Raw genomic sequence first — 18140 nt, 5'->3', positions numbered from 1 at the left:
GGCTGAGCCGGGCACTGTGAGGCAGGAAGTAAGTGAAGGGTCGAAGATACAGGTGGGGGCTGTATCGCTCCTCAGCGAGGCTTCAGGAGACAGGAGCTGAATCTGGCGTCCAGGCCCTTTTGAGGCCTAGAAACGGGGACTTTACAATGAAATAACGTGCACATTGAGATACGTGGCAACGTAGCTTTACATAGGCCTGATATTCGTAGTATTCACGAGAACTGGAAACTGACATACTAGAGGTGGATACAACTGTAATTGCGTCATTAATCGAACATGGGGAATACATATGCATATTAATCATGCACACATAACATATGATGGAGGACGCGTAGGGACACAGAACATGGCAAAATTTACTTTTCCACAGCAGAAAGAATGATTATGTATAAAACGTATGTGTGAGCTAAATGAATGTGGTGATTGAGGGTACTTTTGAGATCTAAAATAGTCCCTCTTGCATTCCAGTGGAGTTGGAACGATAAATGTAAATGTCCAGTAGCCTGACCCTGAAACTATAATACTACGCTGAACATTGATGTGATGTCTCAAGCCAATAGCCAAGCGGAATGAATGAAGCAATCCGATATTCACCACTGCAGATATTTAGCAGTTTCCTCTGACATTTGAAGGGGGCTGACTAACCCCCACTCTGTTCATTGAATACAGTATGTCTGGTGATTACCTAAAAAGAAACATTTAATTTATATTCTGTTTTATTAAGATTTTTGTAAGACGCTGAAACTAAAATCAAATTTGATACAAGTCTTGGATTTATAGACTTACAATTTAGCAATACACCAGACCACTACACCTAATATAGTTGCATCATCAACATGCAAAAAGATCTAAATGTATTAACCACAGTGAGCTAAGTAGAGTTTAGAGTGACCGGTGATGAATTGGACATTAAAGTTAGTACACCAAGTAGATCAATCGGGCATTGTCTAGGAGAGCCCATCGCAAAACTGTCAGATTTCGAGCTATAAAGGTGGTTATTCTCTGGCCCATACCACACACACACAACACTCAATATTCTTAAACGGCAGCAAATGCCCAGAGGCCTAGCTCTCTGTGGGAGGGGGAGTTGTAACATAGCATAGATTCCGCCTTTTTGTTATAGTAGACTACAACCTTAAGCCCATCTCGTACTTTAGGAGTGAGACCCTTTGGCCACACTGCCAGTACAATCAACAGTGTCATCAGTCTTTTAGTAGTAGAGTGCGGAACATCAGCAATGTAACCTAATAGTAGAGGCAATGGCATGTAGGTCAAATGAGTAGTGCCAATGTCATTGATTGCTTGTATTGGTGGACACTGCCAGGACAGGTGTTTTTAAGTCAGCCAGGTTGGCTGGGAATCTAGTGCGTTGCCAAAGTAGAGAGGGAGGCAGGGGGCTAGGTTTAGCCTCCTGACAGTTACGTAGTTAGACAAAAATCGAGTATATCGAAGAAAACCTGCCCTTGGGGAGTTGGGTAGGATACAGCAAGAATTTAAAAAAAGACTTGCCTTTAACGACTGGTCACCGCCTCTCCTCCGTCCTCTTCATCTTTCTGTCTCGGCAGCAACAGGAAGCACCCAGGCACGCAGGCTCCCCATAGCCAATCCCAATGCTGCAATGCAGCATTGTGATTGGTCTGAGCGCCGTGGATTGACGCTTAGACTGTAACAGGAAGCCTGTGCATATTCCTTACCAGGCTGTGTAATGCAGCCTGGTAGGTGTATGCAAAGTGTGCATGAACTTCCAAACAGTTCATGCACACTTGGGTAGTGCACCCCACTCCTCCCCCTGCTCAGGCCAGCCCCGCCCTACTACTGACTGTCGTAGGGAAAATAAAATATTAATATTGATAAGTTATCATTTTATTTTTCCCTTTAGGCAGTGAGGCGACGCTCCTCAGTCTTAGTGGAGGAGCCACCACTGCCATAGAGGCCTGGTCTGTGTGAGGGGAAGAGAGGCTCCAGGAGAGAGAGGGACGATACGTGGTAGGGTTCAGCAAACATGACTTGGAGTCTGAGCGAGGAAAGGGGGGCAGAGGTTTTCCTGACTTAAGGTCAACCAATGAGGGAAGGCAGCAGTACCTCACTCGTTGGAGTGGGATGAGTCGGTGAGCCTGCTGACCTCAGCTCACTCTGACGAGGTGTTGGTGATTGACACTCAGCCCGGGGCACTTCCGGGCTTAGAACTGAAGCGCAGGTCCGAGGCAACCTGGGACACCCGAGGAAACCTGGGACGCCCTCGTCACAAGGGGGAGGTGCTTTGCCAGACTGAAGATGTCACACCCACAGGAGCTGTGATTTCTTCAGCCCCGTGTAGTTCACCTCAGGCAGCCAGGAGCCTACACATTTATAGCGTGTCTAGCTCCCGGCTGCCTACCCGGAAAATAAAGTGTCAGGCTGACCTTTGCTCAGCCTGACAGACATTCTTTATAGTGGCAAAAAAGGTGAGCTCCTCAGCCCATTAGGATGGGCCGCAGCTGGCAACACCCCGGTTGCAGCGTTCAAAGCAGTATGCTCGCTGCCTACCTGCAATCAATGACTGCCTTCATCCATGTGTCTCGCCTGACTGCGGCTTCATCCCCATGGACTGATCAGCCGTCCAGCCTCCGAAGCAGATGGCTCTAGAGTCCTTGCCTGTACACTCATCTGGGAACAGCAGCAACTCAGAAGATACATCTGGTGATGTGCAAGGCTGAGTGGGACTGAGGCCTGTCAGCCAGTACGTTCGTATCAGTGGACACAAGTATAGCCTATGTTGCTTCACCAACGGCATGGGAGTCCACTGCAGAAGGCCCATTAGCCAAAGTTACTAATCCTGATGGTGGGGTTTCTTTACTTGAGCGATCAGGACTCGCACCTGCCCCATGTATTCTTGACTCGCAGAATCAAACTGCTGGCAATTCCCACAGCCCCACATTCCCACTTAATGCGTTTCTAAAGTGAACAAACTGTTTACAGTTTAACAAAGCGTTACGAATAAGCATAGCTATTAAAAGCTTGCTGTCAGAGTGCTGCTTTAAAACGAAAGCCGCTCCACTAAAGAAAGCAGTGCAAGGACACTTCGAAAGGGCTACTTGGTTCATGCTCCAGAGAAAAGACAAGTGCCCGAAGAGAAAATAACCACTATAAAGCTAGACAAATGAGTGATCAAGCCAACAAATGGTAAGTAAAGTTTTTTTTTTTGTTTTTGATTTTTGGGTTTCTTTCCTTTTTTCCTGGATTGTTGCAAGCAACTGCGCATGCACTGCCCTAGACTTGACCTAAAATCAAGCAATCGGGGTTTGTAAAGCGCGGATACTCGTTGGGGTCTCAAAAGTGCTGGTGGCACTGGAAACTAGTGGCAAAAAATAAAAAATCTGTAAGGGGGTTTGGGGTGCATGGCAAATGAGAAATCCACGGTGTGCGATGAACCAGTTAATTCTGTTTAGCCATGTCTTACTGCTATGGTAATTGGGTTAGTATATACAATGCATTATAATTAGTCAGGAATTCCAGCTGAAGACGTTCCACAATGAGAATTGAATATTGCGCGTCAGAGGTTCTTTGTGAATTCAGAAAGTTTAAGGCCTGGAGTTCTTCTGAGATTCGGAAGTAAGAACGTCACACCATTTTCTCCCACTATTTTCTCCCACTGGGCTGATTTCTGAGAACTGCTGAAATGCAGTAGTCCCTTGCTTTCCTGGACATATGCCTGTCCGCCCTCTTCCTTTGCACGCGGACATATGTTGGCTGTGTTTGCAGGAACTTTCGCTGCAGATTGTACCCGTTTTATCTGAGCGTGAATGAATCCACTCTCCTTTTTTGCTAAAGTCTGTTGCTGCCAACTTTTATTTGCAAAGCACAAAATGGCATTAATTTGATTAATATTCACTCTTGTATTTGTTTTGCTAGAGCCACATGTTTTGGTTGCATATTGCTGAACGCCTGTATCTGTCATTAATCCTGACATCCATGTCCGTTCTCCGCTATTAGACCTTGATAGCTGAGCCTTGCTTATTGGGTGCTTACAGTGTAAAGGGTGCTAGATGAGCCCGCCCTCTAGCATAGTTGTCCTCGACGTGTGGTTTTGATAGGCCATTGTTGGCAGCTGCTTGTGTTGGTCCAGTAGAGGCTGCCACATAGATGTTAGGTTAGTCCTTTGCACTGTATTAGCATACTTTGTCTGTGCCCTGTATTAATGGTTCAGTCCCCATGGTAGTCCCTTCTGTGCTATATTAACCCTTGCTAGCAGTGTGAGCTTCTTTAGTCCCTTGTAGGCTTGCCTTTGCTAGCATTATGTGAGCAAGATTATCCATTGCTGGCTGTGCCCAGTGAGCTTGGGGACCCCTCTTCCTCTTTGAGACTTCTGTGTGGTTACTGCGTTGATAGTCTGTAAGGTTAAGCCAGAGACGTTGTGATGGCGGCAGTTAATAGTTATCCCCAAAGGAAATTAAGTTGTATATCCCAGGATTGAGTCCAGGTATTAAACCAAGAGTGGTTGGTGGAGGTGTATCTCAAAAGTTCACACTAATACCACAGTCACTGGAGTCCATGGGTTAGAATAAGTACCTTTCTAAATGCTGGGATGCCCCTACCTCCTCAAAGCTGGAGAGGCACACGTGCCAGGGGGTTTTGGGCTGCGGGGACCTGTGGAAAGCTGCAGGTCATGGAAAGCCCTCTAGCGTTTCCAGCAAGTTAAGCCTGCTAGTAGTGAAGAAAGCAGACCTGATCAGATGCACTGCTTTTTCTGTTACTCACTTGTGGAATGGGGAAAAACGGGATTCGGTCAGGTTTCATGGAGACATGGCATGCACATGCATCTGTTTGCGTCTTATCATATTCCAATCAGGACTTTTATTTTCCCTGTGTTTGTTACCCGTAGGCTTGCATTTCTCCTCAAAACAAACAACACATTTGTAAGATGTGTTGAGCCTTCTTACGATGTTCTTTGCAGGCTGTATAAAAGGGGTCCATGGTAAAACTGGGCCTTTTAAAACTTTTTTTTATTGGCATTTTGCAGTCCCATTTCTACAGCATTGCAACCTGGGGGGACCGATTTAAAGTATAGTCCAAACTTCCACGTAATAAAAGATAGTCAAATTAGTTTACTCCCAAACATCCGTACTAGGCCTCAAGATTTTTAAATGTTGGGTGTTTCCTGATATTTCATCAGTTATGAATACTAATATAAAACCTAGATTCTGGCATGGAACGTAAAAGAGAGGATGTATGAGGATGAACTTCATGTATTAATTTGAAAGTAATTGAATAAAGGCAGCCATTGAGATTAGCATTAAATGGAAGCCACTGGGCAGAGCAGGAGCTGGAGAAAGATGTGCTGTTGTGAATGGGCGAAAAAAAAAGCAAAGACAGGTATGAGGGAATAAACTAGGCGTCTGGAGACGATGAAGGACAAGTGCAACAAGCATTTGCAATGCACTTGGTCTCGTCTTTGGTGCCTTGTATGTATTTAGCTATGCAGCACATTAGCCTGGGTGCTGAAACATCTACTGTTCTTTAACATGGAGGAAAAGTAAGCACCAAACTGCGTGACACGCCAGGTATGGGAACACATGGAGGGAAATATTGCCTTTCAGCTGGGAATGGTATAGTCCAAAGCTCTATTTTTAATATAAAATCAGGGCCTTCGTGGTCCTATAACTGAAAGTAGAAGGTTTGAAGAAATATTGTCTACAGGTGCTCGTGGAAGACTATTTCTATGGACTGAAATCGAGAGAATGCTATAGTGATTCTGGTATTTTACTGACCTCTGCTGGTAGTTTTCTTTAAAAAAAATGGTAAATAGAGGCAGTTGAACAGAAATAAAGTCCCTAAACTGAAGCAGACCAGTCATAGGGCTGATCTCCAGAGCCCACAAAGTACATACACATATAAGTATATTTTAAAGTATATAAAAGAGGTCTTGAATGCTCGACCTAAACATGAGGGCCTGGGGTGAAGAATCTGTTTGAACAGTGGGCAGGCAGCTTCTCTCATAGCCGTTATGACAAGTTGAGTGGGAACTAGTGTAAACGTAGAAAAAGAGGGTGGAGGACCACTCCTGGGGAGCCTAGCCAGATAGCTACAAAGAGCCCAAAAGGTGCAGCAAGTGTGAATCCAAAAAAGCAATAGCAAAACGAGGCGATTGACCATTGGGAAAGCAGCAGAGATCCAAAGAACAAGAGGGGAGGATGGTTTATGAAGATGAGGAGAGTTAACCAGGATTGCAGTTTTGGTGGAGTGCAGGATAGGAAAGATTGAATTGTGGGAAAAAGGAGTTTGTAGTCAGATCGGCAAACAGATTATAGGTGTACTCCTGGTTTCATGGAATTTGTCTAACGTTTCGGACTGTTTATATCCATATTTATTTTTGAGACGTTTTATCAATATATTCCATAATTGTCTTTGAATCAATTAAGTGGTAACTTTTATGTCCTTATTTGTTAAACTTCGAAACGTGTGCTGTTACTTTTCTGCCTGTCAGGTTTTACCACTGGGTCGCATAAATATAGTACAACAATACATCAACATTTTAGCATAAACATATGTTGTTAAGTTATGCAGTTATTTAAGGAATTTCATTCTTCTTTTCTACCTATTTTCATCTCATGCATTTATCTGTAAAAACTGAAATCTGTGAGCCTTAATTATAGGCCGCTAGGCTTCTGGTCTACAGCATGGTTTAATCCAGATTTACCCAACAGCCAGCTTTAAAAATCCAAGTCTAAATCGATCTAGTTTATGGGCGCTTTCAAAGTTTGTACTTTTACTATAGGTAATTATGGGAGAGATGTCCAGTATAATTGCTAGGACCATGTTGATATGTTGTTTGTTGGCTAGGTTTCTTCTATCCATGAATCGGTCACCACCTAAATTTCTGAAATCTGTTCTTGCTAAAAATGCATAAACCCTGGTTAGTTTTAAACCCTGATTCTGACTTGGAAGAAAATCCAGATTCAACAGTTAATGGCGTTACTGTCAGATACTGGGGGGTGAAGGGTCACGTAGTATGAGTGTGATTTCAGAGTTGTAATCCACAATAGAATCCTTCTAAATTGCGCCAAACGGAAAACGGTCCATTTTTGAGCTACCCCACAGGAATTTGTTTCATACAAGTACTTGTGATATTTGTGCTAATTCCACATCTTGGAGTTGAATCCTCCCGTTCAATTCCAATAATTACATGGGTGGGATTAACCATGCAACTCCGATTCCTTGAAGAATGAGGGTCTAAATCTTCTGGGCAACCGGTCTTTTACTCTGGTTCGTCCTCACACTTGATCAGAAGTTGGCAATTTATGAACTTGGCTGTTGTGAATGACCCCGTGCTAGCTCTGCCATGGCTGATCGGATGTAGAATGTGTATGGTGAGAATAGAATGCGAATACCTTCAATGTCTACCCTCATCTCGTGCAGAAAATGGTTAGAGGGGATTTGAGAAACCTCCGTTTGCCATGTGGTGTTATGTATTCTTCCAAGAGTTTTTCTACCAGGAAGAAATTAATGTAAAAATGTGTGTTTAGCCCATATTTGCCTAACGTTCTTAGGGACCATGTTGAATGCAAACGAAACTATTCTCGTCCTGGAAGCGATTCTTCTCTAAAGTGAATTGTTGGAAGAACGGTTGCAAGACTGAGTTTTTAGGTCCGAGTCTGGTGTCCGTTTCTCGCAAGGCTAGGAATGAAATGGTCCTCTCCTGTCCGATTAGTAGATGACAAATTGCTGGTAGTTCCCTTTTCCCTTGGCTTGTTTGCCTTAATATGAACACTAGATGGGGCTATTGCACAAGAATGCAGACTTGGCCTCTTTCTGTGCAATCTTCAGAGCTGCGTTTTGACAAATCTATTCGTCCTGGAGGAAGCTGAATAAAATATTGCAACACCAGGATTGTTTAATATAATTAACTTGACACAAGCTTTAATTTTACAGATAGTTTGAATATGTCTGGCATAGCCCTGAGCAGACTGGCACAGGAGAGGAAAGCGTGGAGAAAAGATCATCCGTTTGTAAGTAGAACAACACTTGACTTGTAACACATTTGAGTCGCACCATTTTCCAGAACGCTTTTTTTATTTATCAGTATTTGATGGTCTCCATTTGAATCTGTTCTAGTTCTAATATAATGTTTTAAAATAGGGATTTGTTGCAGTACCAACGAAAAATCCAGATGGCACAATGAATCTGATGAACTGGGAGTGTGCAATTCCAGGAAAGAAGGGGGTAAGTTTTAAACTAGCATGCCCACCATTAAATGCCAGTTTTTTTGGTATGACTGGAGATCGCATTAGCAGTAAGCCATGTCTCGTGATGGCAAGGAAGTATACACAGAGGGGCTCTTCCGGTTTGCTTCAGCCGTTAACGTCTTGTGTGTTTTTGAATTGGTGAGGTGGGTTAAAGTAGATTTTGTACACGATTGCTCCACAGAGCTTCCACCACGCAAACGCAGCCTGTGGCGCTGGTTCATATTTACAGCAGTAACAACTATGGCAGTAACAAAATCTCTTGTCCTTGCTCCAACCGATATGGATAACCAAAGCAGCTGCTAAGTGGCAGCTGTTGCTCCTGCTGTGGTGTGGTGCCTCTGGTCACTCCCGTTGTCCTTACAGTTGTTGCAGCTTTGGCCTTTTCTGTATTTCCTGCTCTTGTGATAGAAACCTATTATTTGCAACGTGCTTCCTCTTATTTACCACAAGGTGTTGGGTGTCCTTGTCTTCTGGTTTTGGGGGCGGGTGGCTATGGTCCGCAGGACTGCAGTGGAGATGGGTGTACCTCTCCTGCTCTGCCTTGTTCATGGTTGGAATTCATCCCGACTCAAAATGGCAACCGTCTTGTTCTGAGCAGTTTTCTTAATTGCTGATTTTCCAATCCAGGATGGGTGTGATTGAATTTCCGGACAAAATGTCCTTTTCCTCCGTAGCAGTGGTGGCTGGTGACATTTGAAAGAGGTGAGGCGTAAACGTTGGGCATGATTTTTTATAAAGCAAGCTCTGTGAACAAGTTCTATGGACAAACCTGGGGTCCTGGGGGAGTCCCTCGCCTGAGAAATAAATAAAATAAAATTGGCAAATGGTGCACTTTAAAGCGAAGGAATGTAGCGATAAAGCAAGGCTTATTAAGCAGTGGGAGCATATAGTCTTGAAATATTAAACACATTAAAAACTGCCCCATATCTTCTTGCATTATTTGTTCAACAGTTACTGTAATGTGTAGATTGTTCTGCAGGACCCCGTTAGCCCTTTAAAATGTATACTTGCCTAGTGTCTTGGACTACATGCAGCATTAACTTTGGAAAAATATGCTCTAACCAGACTTTGAGAAGCTCCCACGGATGCTAGTTGTAACTAGTCATATAGAAATATATTCAGACCGGTCTTTAAGTGAGATGAAAAAAGTGGGTGCTCTCGATAAAGGAACATGTCAAATAGTGTGCCATCAGACTGGTATTTTGGTTTCACTCTGAGATGTAATTTTATCCAGATAAGTGGCACGGCAACTGACATACGCCTAAAGCCTATCAGTATGATTGGCTTCGTCACTGGGTGTTAGCGGTTTAAGATAAATGAATAACAAAAATGATTTCTTGCAAGTAATTAACATTGGAAATCTTTAAATTCTGAAATAGTCTGTGAATTAAACCGCATTGAGGCCTGTGGAAGGAGTTCTGGCCTTCAATTGTGTGTGCTTTGTTAGATATGTATCCTCTTTGTCTCTGCATATCTTTTCCATATGCACATCTTCAACCCCCTCTTTCCTCTTCAGCATCCTCTTTTCACTCTTCCCTCTTCAGCATCCTCTTTTCACTCTTCCCCACATGCCCCTCCTCGCATCTGTCACTTCACCGTCCCTAACATGCCCTACACTCCCTCAAATTTAAGCACTTTAATTTCTCTTACTTTTGTCTTTCACATATTTTAACATCCGTGTACCCCTTCACACACCTTTCCACTGAATTTCAGTTGCAAATGCAATACATAAACCTTGTTCCTTGTGCTCTGCAGAGAGGCCAACCCACTGACAGGCACTTTGGCATTCGGCTTGGCGTCTGTGCGCTCAGTCAAAGCCCCTCATAAACACTTGGCATGGCTCGTTTTTTAGCGTTCATTGTTTGCAAGTCAATCGATGTTTTTAGCGTCCATGTTAACTTAGGGGATTGTATACAGGGCCAGTTTTAATGCCATACATCAGAGAACTGGCCACTATAAGCACATGTTCCTTAGTAAGCACATATCTGTCGCTTTGGGCCTCACGCCGATATTTGGATCCGTTTCGGAAGGGAACAAGAGAGAACCCTGCTCCTTATTTGGATCCATTTCACAAGGGAGCAAATGCCACAGTTCCACTTCTAAAGGTGCGAGCAATGTGCAGCGAGGGCCTTGGGTGTCACAGTGGGGGAGGTTAGTGTGATGATGGGTCTCAGCACAATATACAAAACTCAGCATTAGCTTGCAGACACTTGCCACTACAGAGAACAAAGCACCGGATCAGAAGTGCTTCATCCACACATGTATGACAAAGGGGTGGATCTGTCTTTGAACGAGGGACGTCTGAAATCACGCAGGGATGAAGTCTCCTACGCCCCAAACCATGAAGCTTATTGCGTCACTGGCCTACAGTGTGCATACAACCAGAGACCCTAATGGCAATGAAGGGTTTTAAAACTCAAAGCCCTGCTTCATGCATCACGTTAAAGTTGATTTAGTGCCGGTCTTCTGTCTCCTGCTTCACAGTGTGGGGGGCAGGCAGCCTCAAACAGACATCCCAGACTTGAATACATCAATTTATTTAGCGATATGATTGTATCTCTAAATAAATCAATCTAATTAATATTTTTTTAATGTAAATGTGTAGGAATTTTCAGAGGGGCTGTTGGCTCTAATGGCAAAACCGCCCCTGCTCCATAGCTGTACATTTTAGAACTCCATCTTTGTCAACCATTAGATCTATATTTATCATCCAGTGCTATGCATCTAGATAAAGAGAAGGTGCTTAGTTGGTAAGTCACCTGTGGGCTCAACTCTGGTTTGCTTTGTAAAAGCTGTTTGTAGCGGATGTATGATGTTACAACGCATACTTTTACATCGCATGCCTTTACAACGCGGTATTTACAACGAATACCTTTACAACGCATAATGCTTTTGGGCGCTGGATAGTGAATAGTTCAATTTACTATTCCAACTCCAGTCCCCGTGGATAGTAGGGAAGGTGTTGGATAGTACATTAAACCTATTCCCTATCCTAGAGCGCCCCCCAGCGCAATGCGTTGTAATGGTTTGCGTTGTAAAAGTTGCGTCGTAAATGCACTGCGTGGTAAAAGTTGCGTTGTAAAGGTTGTTCACCGTTTGTAGCTATGCAGTCATTTTGGAACCTATTCCTAAAAATTTATTGTGGACTTTATAGCAATCTTTGACTTTTTTTTTAACCATTTACACATAACAAGAAAAGTGAGAATTGTGCTTTGTGACCAGTGTTTTTTGTGAGATTGTATTTGTGAAGTTTCCACCTTCAGCCATGCCGCAAAATATGCATCCATTTTGCGTGTCCTGCAATATATATATTTTTTGTGGTATTGCTGTACTCAAAATTATCCAGTATTATGGGTGCCTTTCATAGATTCACATGCCTGAATCATTCCCCGTCGTCGAGATGGGAGCCCCGGTATATAGAAAAGTAATGTCCTATAGACATACATAGAGAATAGTAGGCCGAAGGGCCTCTCCTTAGTAGCCTATCTGTCCTTTTGTGAAAAGGACCAAATTCCTGATGGTAGCCAATCAGCTACCACCTCCCTCTAGAACCTTCCTGCCAGGAGCCTCAGTCTCTCAGATTTTCTACCGCACGTTGTGCTAGGGAGTCCCCACCTGAGCTCTCCTCAGGTTTCTTGGATTTATCTCTTTTTCAACAAAAACTTGGATTATTACTTCAACAATGGCTGAACAACAGAAGAAAGGACTGTTTAGAGCCTGTTCATCCTGTGGTAAGAAGAGACTGCACGTCGATGACAAGCATGAGACTTCTCTACTGTCTTTACCCTGACCATTCTCCCAAGGAATGTAGGGTTTGTAGAACTTTCTCTACCAAGACTCTTAAAGACAGAGAGGGAAGACTGCTCCTCTGGTTAAACAGACTCCAAACCAGAGAGGATGACGTACTGTCCTCGGAGGGCAGTGAAATGGCTTCAGTTTCTTCGAAACTGTCCTTGAAGAGGCCAAGGGAGGCTCCCCTTGGCCATTCAGACGTCCCTCACAAAAAGACTACCACAAAGTCTTCTGAGGTAAGATCTGACACGTCTGTGAAGGATACTACCACCTTCAAAAAGCCAACGCAGTCATCGTCGACAAGTTCGTCGTCATTTTCTTCAAGAAAAACCACCTATGTCACCGCGTCGACGACGACGGTTTCGACGACTATGGCGTCGTCGGCATCTTCATCAACGACGACGACCACCCACTCGTCGACGATGGGTAAGCCACTGTCGTCTATTGTGCTAATTAAAAAGCAGTCGACGTTTGTCAAGGTTCCGTCGACGTCACCGACGACGCAGACGACGACGAAACCTAAAACGGCGACGCCCACGCCGACGACAAAGATACCGTCGACGTCTGGCACACCGTCGACGAAGATGACGACGGTAGGAGCACCGTCGACGCCAAAGTCACAGTCTACGGCGAAAGCGCCGTCGACGATCACATCGCCGACGACCGCATCATCCACTACGGAACCGTCGACGACCTCATCGTCGTCGACGACGACATCGTCGACGCCATGGAAAAAAGCGGAGTTAATTCCATCAAAAAAGGTCACCAAGCTTCCGATTACGCCAGATTTAACCTCACCCAGCAGGGTTCAAAAATTGCCCCCCTCTTGTCTATTACAAGATGACGAATCAGAGGACGACCACTTCGATCAGGCTACTAGCCCGTCGGATCTCAATGTCAAATACCAAAGTACAGATGATGATGGAGATGAGGTCATTTTCACAGAAGAAATTGTGCAGGCTCAAGTACATACTCAAGTTACTCCAATGGTCTGCCTCCCGGCTGCGATAGTCACCGATCTACAATTCTTGATCGAGGACTATAAAAAACGTTTTCCAGAATCTCCATCGGCCCCTTCCACGGAAAAATCTCAAACTAGACCGCAACAATCTCCAAAATCAAGACCACCTCCTTTGGACATTCCTCAAGAAAGAGAAACAGTTCATAACATCCAATCTTCTGAGGAGGAAGACGTACGCGAGGAAGGAGAAGTTTGAGACGACCAGTCACAAAACAGAGACGATGAGGACTATGTCACTCATTCTCCAGCCACTCCGGAACCCAACACTTCGGAATCTCCACCAGTGGATATCAGCGGATTCCACAATTTGATTGAGCAGCCACTAGATTCCACATGACCATGGAATCAAAAGAAACAGATTGTTTCTTATATGACTTTAAAGATCCTATAAAAAAAACTGCTAGATATATTCCCATAATAGATCACATCTAGGAACAGGGTCAACAACTCATGCAAACACCTGCGTCCGTTTCTATAGTGGTGCCCAGACTAGATAAAAAGTACAAGGCACCATCAACTGCACCTACATGCCTTAATGCACATCCCAAGCCAGACTCAGTCGTCACCCAAGCCGCACAAAAGAATTCCAGAAATCCATCCTCGCCATGTCCGCACCACCAGACAAGGAGGGCAGAAAATTGGATGGCATAGGCAAGCGTTTTTCCACATCAGCTATGACTGTAAAGGTGGCCAATGCTATTGCACTGCTAGGCAGATACAATAGACAATTATGGGAAGATATCGTTCCATACTTGGCGGATGTACCCGAAGATTTGAAGGAGGAGGTTCAAGCACTCCTTAAAGAAGGACAAATGTCAGCGTCGGAGATCATGGATTCCGCTGTCGATATCGCCATGACGGGATTCAGACAGCTGGCAGGCGCAGCAGTTTTGCGCAGACAAGGATGGCTTAAAGCGACGTCATTCCGACAAGAGGTCCAAACCAAGGTTTTAGACATGCCCTATGACGGACAACACCTATTTGGGAGTAAAATAGATGAAGCCTTGCAGACGATCAAGAAAGACACTGACACTGCAAGAGCTCTTGGAACTTTACAATTTAAAAACCAGTCCTTTCGAGGGCACAGAGGAAGGGGTCAACCCACATATAGAGGATCATATCAAGGAAAATCCTCTTATTCCTAAAATCAAAATCGCTCACAGTATCAACAGCGACAGCAGCAACAAGGTCGCCAGACCTACGGGAGAGCGAACTTCAGGGGTAAATCCCAGAAGAAAACGGCAGGCGGAAGACAATGACCATCTCCAGCAGCCACTACTCCCACCATCTTGTCCTCTCAAAATTGGAGGAAAATTGACACACTTCCTCCACAATTGGAGATCGATAACGACAGATCGGTGGGTACTCCAATTAATCCAGCACGGTCACACATTGGAATTCAACTCAATACCCCCGTTGACTCCTCCTCGCAAACTTCCACACAGACACCTTCGCTTACTCCTACAAGAAATCTCCTCAATGCTGAAGAAAGGAGCAATAGAACGAGTCCCATCAGCTCAAAAAGGCACGGGATTTTACTCCCGCTTCTTTTTAATTCAACAGAAAAAGAAGAAATGGAGGCCCATTCTAGATCTAAGGGCACTCCATGCCTTCCTGAAGAGCCAATCGTTTCGAATGGTGACTATACAGGAAATCCTAGGATCACTAGAGGGAGGAGACTTTATGACGTCTTTGGACCTGCAAGACGCATATTACCATATCCCGATACACAAACGCCACAAAAAATTTCTACGATTCGAAGTAGCAGGTCAACACTACCAATTCTGTGTCCTCCCATTCGGTCTCAAATCGGCGCCACGCATTTTTACAAAGTGCCTGGCTCCTGTGGCACTTTCCAGAGACAGCAGAATCACCAGGTCTTCCCCTACCTGGACGACTGGCTGGTGAAAGCACCATCTCTCACAGATGCTCAGATGTCTTCCAACGCCTGTCTAGATATTTTCCGGCACTTAGGTCTGACTCTCAACTACGAGAAATCAACCTTAACACCCACCAAAATTATAACATTCCTTGGAGCAACTCTAAATACGATTTCTTCCAAAGCCTTCCCATCTCAAGAAAGAAAACACAAACTGATGACTCTAGCTACCGCAGTATCTTCAAAACACACCATCAAAGTCAGGACTTCTAGGGATGATGTCTTCTTGCATATTACTCATCCCTCACTGTCGGCTCAGAATGCGCCCCTTGCAGGAGGCCTTGACCAAACAGTGGACACAATGTACAGGTTCTTTCGAGGATCACATAGTCATCACTCGACAGATAACCAAGGCTTTACTTTGGTGGACAACGAACAAGAACTTATCGAAAGGTCTAACATTCTTGATGCCAATTACTCCACATGTCATAACGACAGACGCTTCTCTAGAAGGCTGGGGTGCAGTCCTTCAAGAATTGCAAATCAGTGGCAAGTGGACAGAACAAGAGAAGACTCTACATATCAACCTCCTAGAACTACGAGCAGTTCTACACTCTTTACAAGCATTCCTCCCTCGCATCAAAGATTCAGCAGTGCTTGTGAGGACGGACAACACGACCACAATGCACTACCTGAACAAGCAGGGAGGGACACGTTCACTGACACTGTCTCGCGAATCGCAAAAAATTTGGAACTGGCTACTACACAACATCAAATTGACAGCGTATGTCCCAGGAAAGGACAACATCATAGCGGACGCTCTGAGCAGGCAAAGGTCTCTGTCCCACGAATGGGAACTGGACCAGCAAGTTCTAAACGACATCTTCTCGAAATGGGGGAGACCACAAATAGACCTCTTTGCCACCAGGGAGAACGCCAAATGCCACAGCTTCGCAAGCTGGCATCCCCAACCGAGGTCACTAGGAAATGCATTTTCCATCGCATGGCGCAACGTATTTGCGTACGCATTTCCGCCATTTCCCCTGATAACCAGAGTCATTCGGAAAATGAAAATGGAACACTGCACCTTGATTCTCATTGCCCCATACTGGCCGAGACAGCATTGGTTCACGGACCTCCGTCGCCTCTCAGTCCAACCATCGATCCGTCTACATCAACAGCCTGCCCTACTCTCGATGTCCAAAGGCCAAGTACTCCACCCGAATCTGACATCTCTCAGATTATCGGCATGGCTCCTGAGTACCGAGAGTTCTGTCACCTAAACATTCCACAGGAGTGCAGGGAAGTCCTAGCCAAGGCAAGAGCAGTTAGCACGAACAAAACTTATTCCTTGAAATGGAAACGCTTTTGTATTTGGTGTAGAGACAACAATATCCATCCTTTCAATATCACTCCAGAGCAGTTACTGCCATATCTACTACATCTGGCACAATCAGGGCTTGCACATGCCTCTATTAGAGTGCATCTGGCAGCAATCTCCCGCTTTACGAAGACCTCTAAAGGACCTTCCTTATGGTCCAATAGATTAATAAAGCAATTCCTCAAAGGGCTCTATAGATCATTTCCAAGGCCAAGACGAGTTCCACCAACGTGGCATCTTAATGTGGTACTCAACCAATTGATGAAGCACCCATTTGAGCCAATCCATAGGGCTGATATCAAATTCATCTCGTGGAAAACCGCACTTCTTTTGGCTTTAACCTCAGCGAGAAGGGTCAGTGAGTGACAAGCTCTTTCAATACAAGATCCTTTCATGCAGTTCAGAGAGGACAGAGTGATTTTAAGGACCAATCCTCGCTTCATTCCTAAAGTCCCCTCGGACTTCCATCTCAATGAACCACTTGTACTTCGCTCCTTCTTCCCGAACCCCAGTACTGTGGCTGAAAGATCTCTTCACTCTTTGGACCTAAAGAGATGTCTAAAATTCTACCTTGACAAAACATTTCAGAAAAACAAATCCGCTTTTCATCGCCTTCAGCAGACCTAGAAAAGGCATGCCACTCTCCAAACAAAGCATTTCACGTTGGATATCCGCAGCAATTGCTTTTTGCCATGACCAAGCCGGACATCCATTGCATTCCAAAGTCCGAGCGCATTCCACAAGAGCTGTGTCCACATCGGCGGCACTATTCGCTGGAGTACCGATTCTGGACATCTGCAGGGCAGCGACCTGGAAATCGCCGCATACATTTACCAGACCCTACTGTCTGGATACGGAACTGATGCAGGATGCAGCTGTGGGCCAGGCTGTACTTCGCCATCTATTCCAGTAAGATGAGCCTTCCTCCTTCCCACCGTCCTGCGATGGTATGCACATTTATTTACTTTATTTTTTGTATTGCTGATGTTTACTAGTCACATGATATGTATTATCTCAGACTATTCGTTATGTTCCATCGCAAATGTGCATAATGTATTGCTTGCTACTCTGATTCAGGCATGTGAATCTAAGAAAGACACCCATAATACTGGATAAGAAATGCGTTACTTACCTGTAACTGCAGTTATCCAGTATTGGTGTCTTTCATAGATTCACATGCAACCCTCCTGCCTCCCCAGGAAGGACTCATCTCTCTCTCTCTCTCTCTCCATAACATATGTTACGTCTACCTAGCTTGGTGCGTACGAAAATCTGAGAGACTGAGTCTCCTGGCAGGAAGGTTCTAGAGGGAGGTGGTAGCTGATTGGCTACCCTCAGGAATTTGGTCCTTTTCACAAAAGGACATAGATAGGCTACTAAGGAGAGGCCCTTAGGCCTACTATTCTCTATGTATGTCTATAGGACATTACTTTTCTATATACCGGGGCTCCCATCTCGACGACGGGGAATGATTCAGGCATGTGAATCTATGAAAGACACCAATACTGGATTTATTTATTTATTTATTCAAAGTTTTATATAGCGCGAACAAGATCCTTACAGATATCAGAGCGCTTCACAGAGACAGGGGCAAGGGCAACAGGAATGAGCAAAATAATGGGAGCAATATAGTGGTCAATAAACATAGAGTAACATAGATAACAATAATGTACAGAAACATATCAAAACCTATCAAAATACAGTCAGGTAAACAAGTCATATAAATCCAACAAAGAGTAGCATATATTGGTCGATAGGACGAGAGTAGCGTAGTAGTGCCCCTCTAGGTAGTAGGATAGTGCCAAAGGGCAGGGTGATCAGAGATACAGCGCGATGCAGAGACTC

General features: G+C 44.6%; 1 protein-coding gene across 2 annotated transcripts in view; it reads left to right on the top strand.

The window, feature by feature from the left end:
* UBE2I (ubiquitin conjugating enzyme E2 I) overlaps window positions 1-18140 on the top strand; it is a 210087-nt gene that overhangs the window by 145459 nt on the left and 46488 nt on the right. For both annotated transcript variants that reach the window (XM_078664939.1, XM_078664938.1), the window contains exons 3-4: window positions 7909-7985; window positions 8116-8199. In XM_078664939.1, coding sequence (XP_078521065.1) covers window positions 7920-7985; window positions 8116-8199 — 150 coding nt within the window. In that variant the 5' untranslated portion in view covers window positions 7909-7919. The remainder of the gene's footprint in view (window positions 1-7908; window positions 7986-8115; window positions 8200-18140) is intronic.

This window comes from Lissotriton helveticus, chromosome 10, assembly GCF_964261635.1.
Source record: "Lissotriton helveticus chromosome 10, aLisHel1.1, whole genome shotgun sequence".
NCBI lineage: Eukaryota > Metazoa > Chordata > Amphibia > Caudata > Salamandridae > Lissotriton > Lissotriton helveticus.
This window is presented reverse-complemented; position numbering and strand designations above follow the sequence as displayed.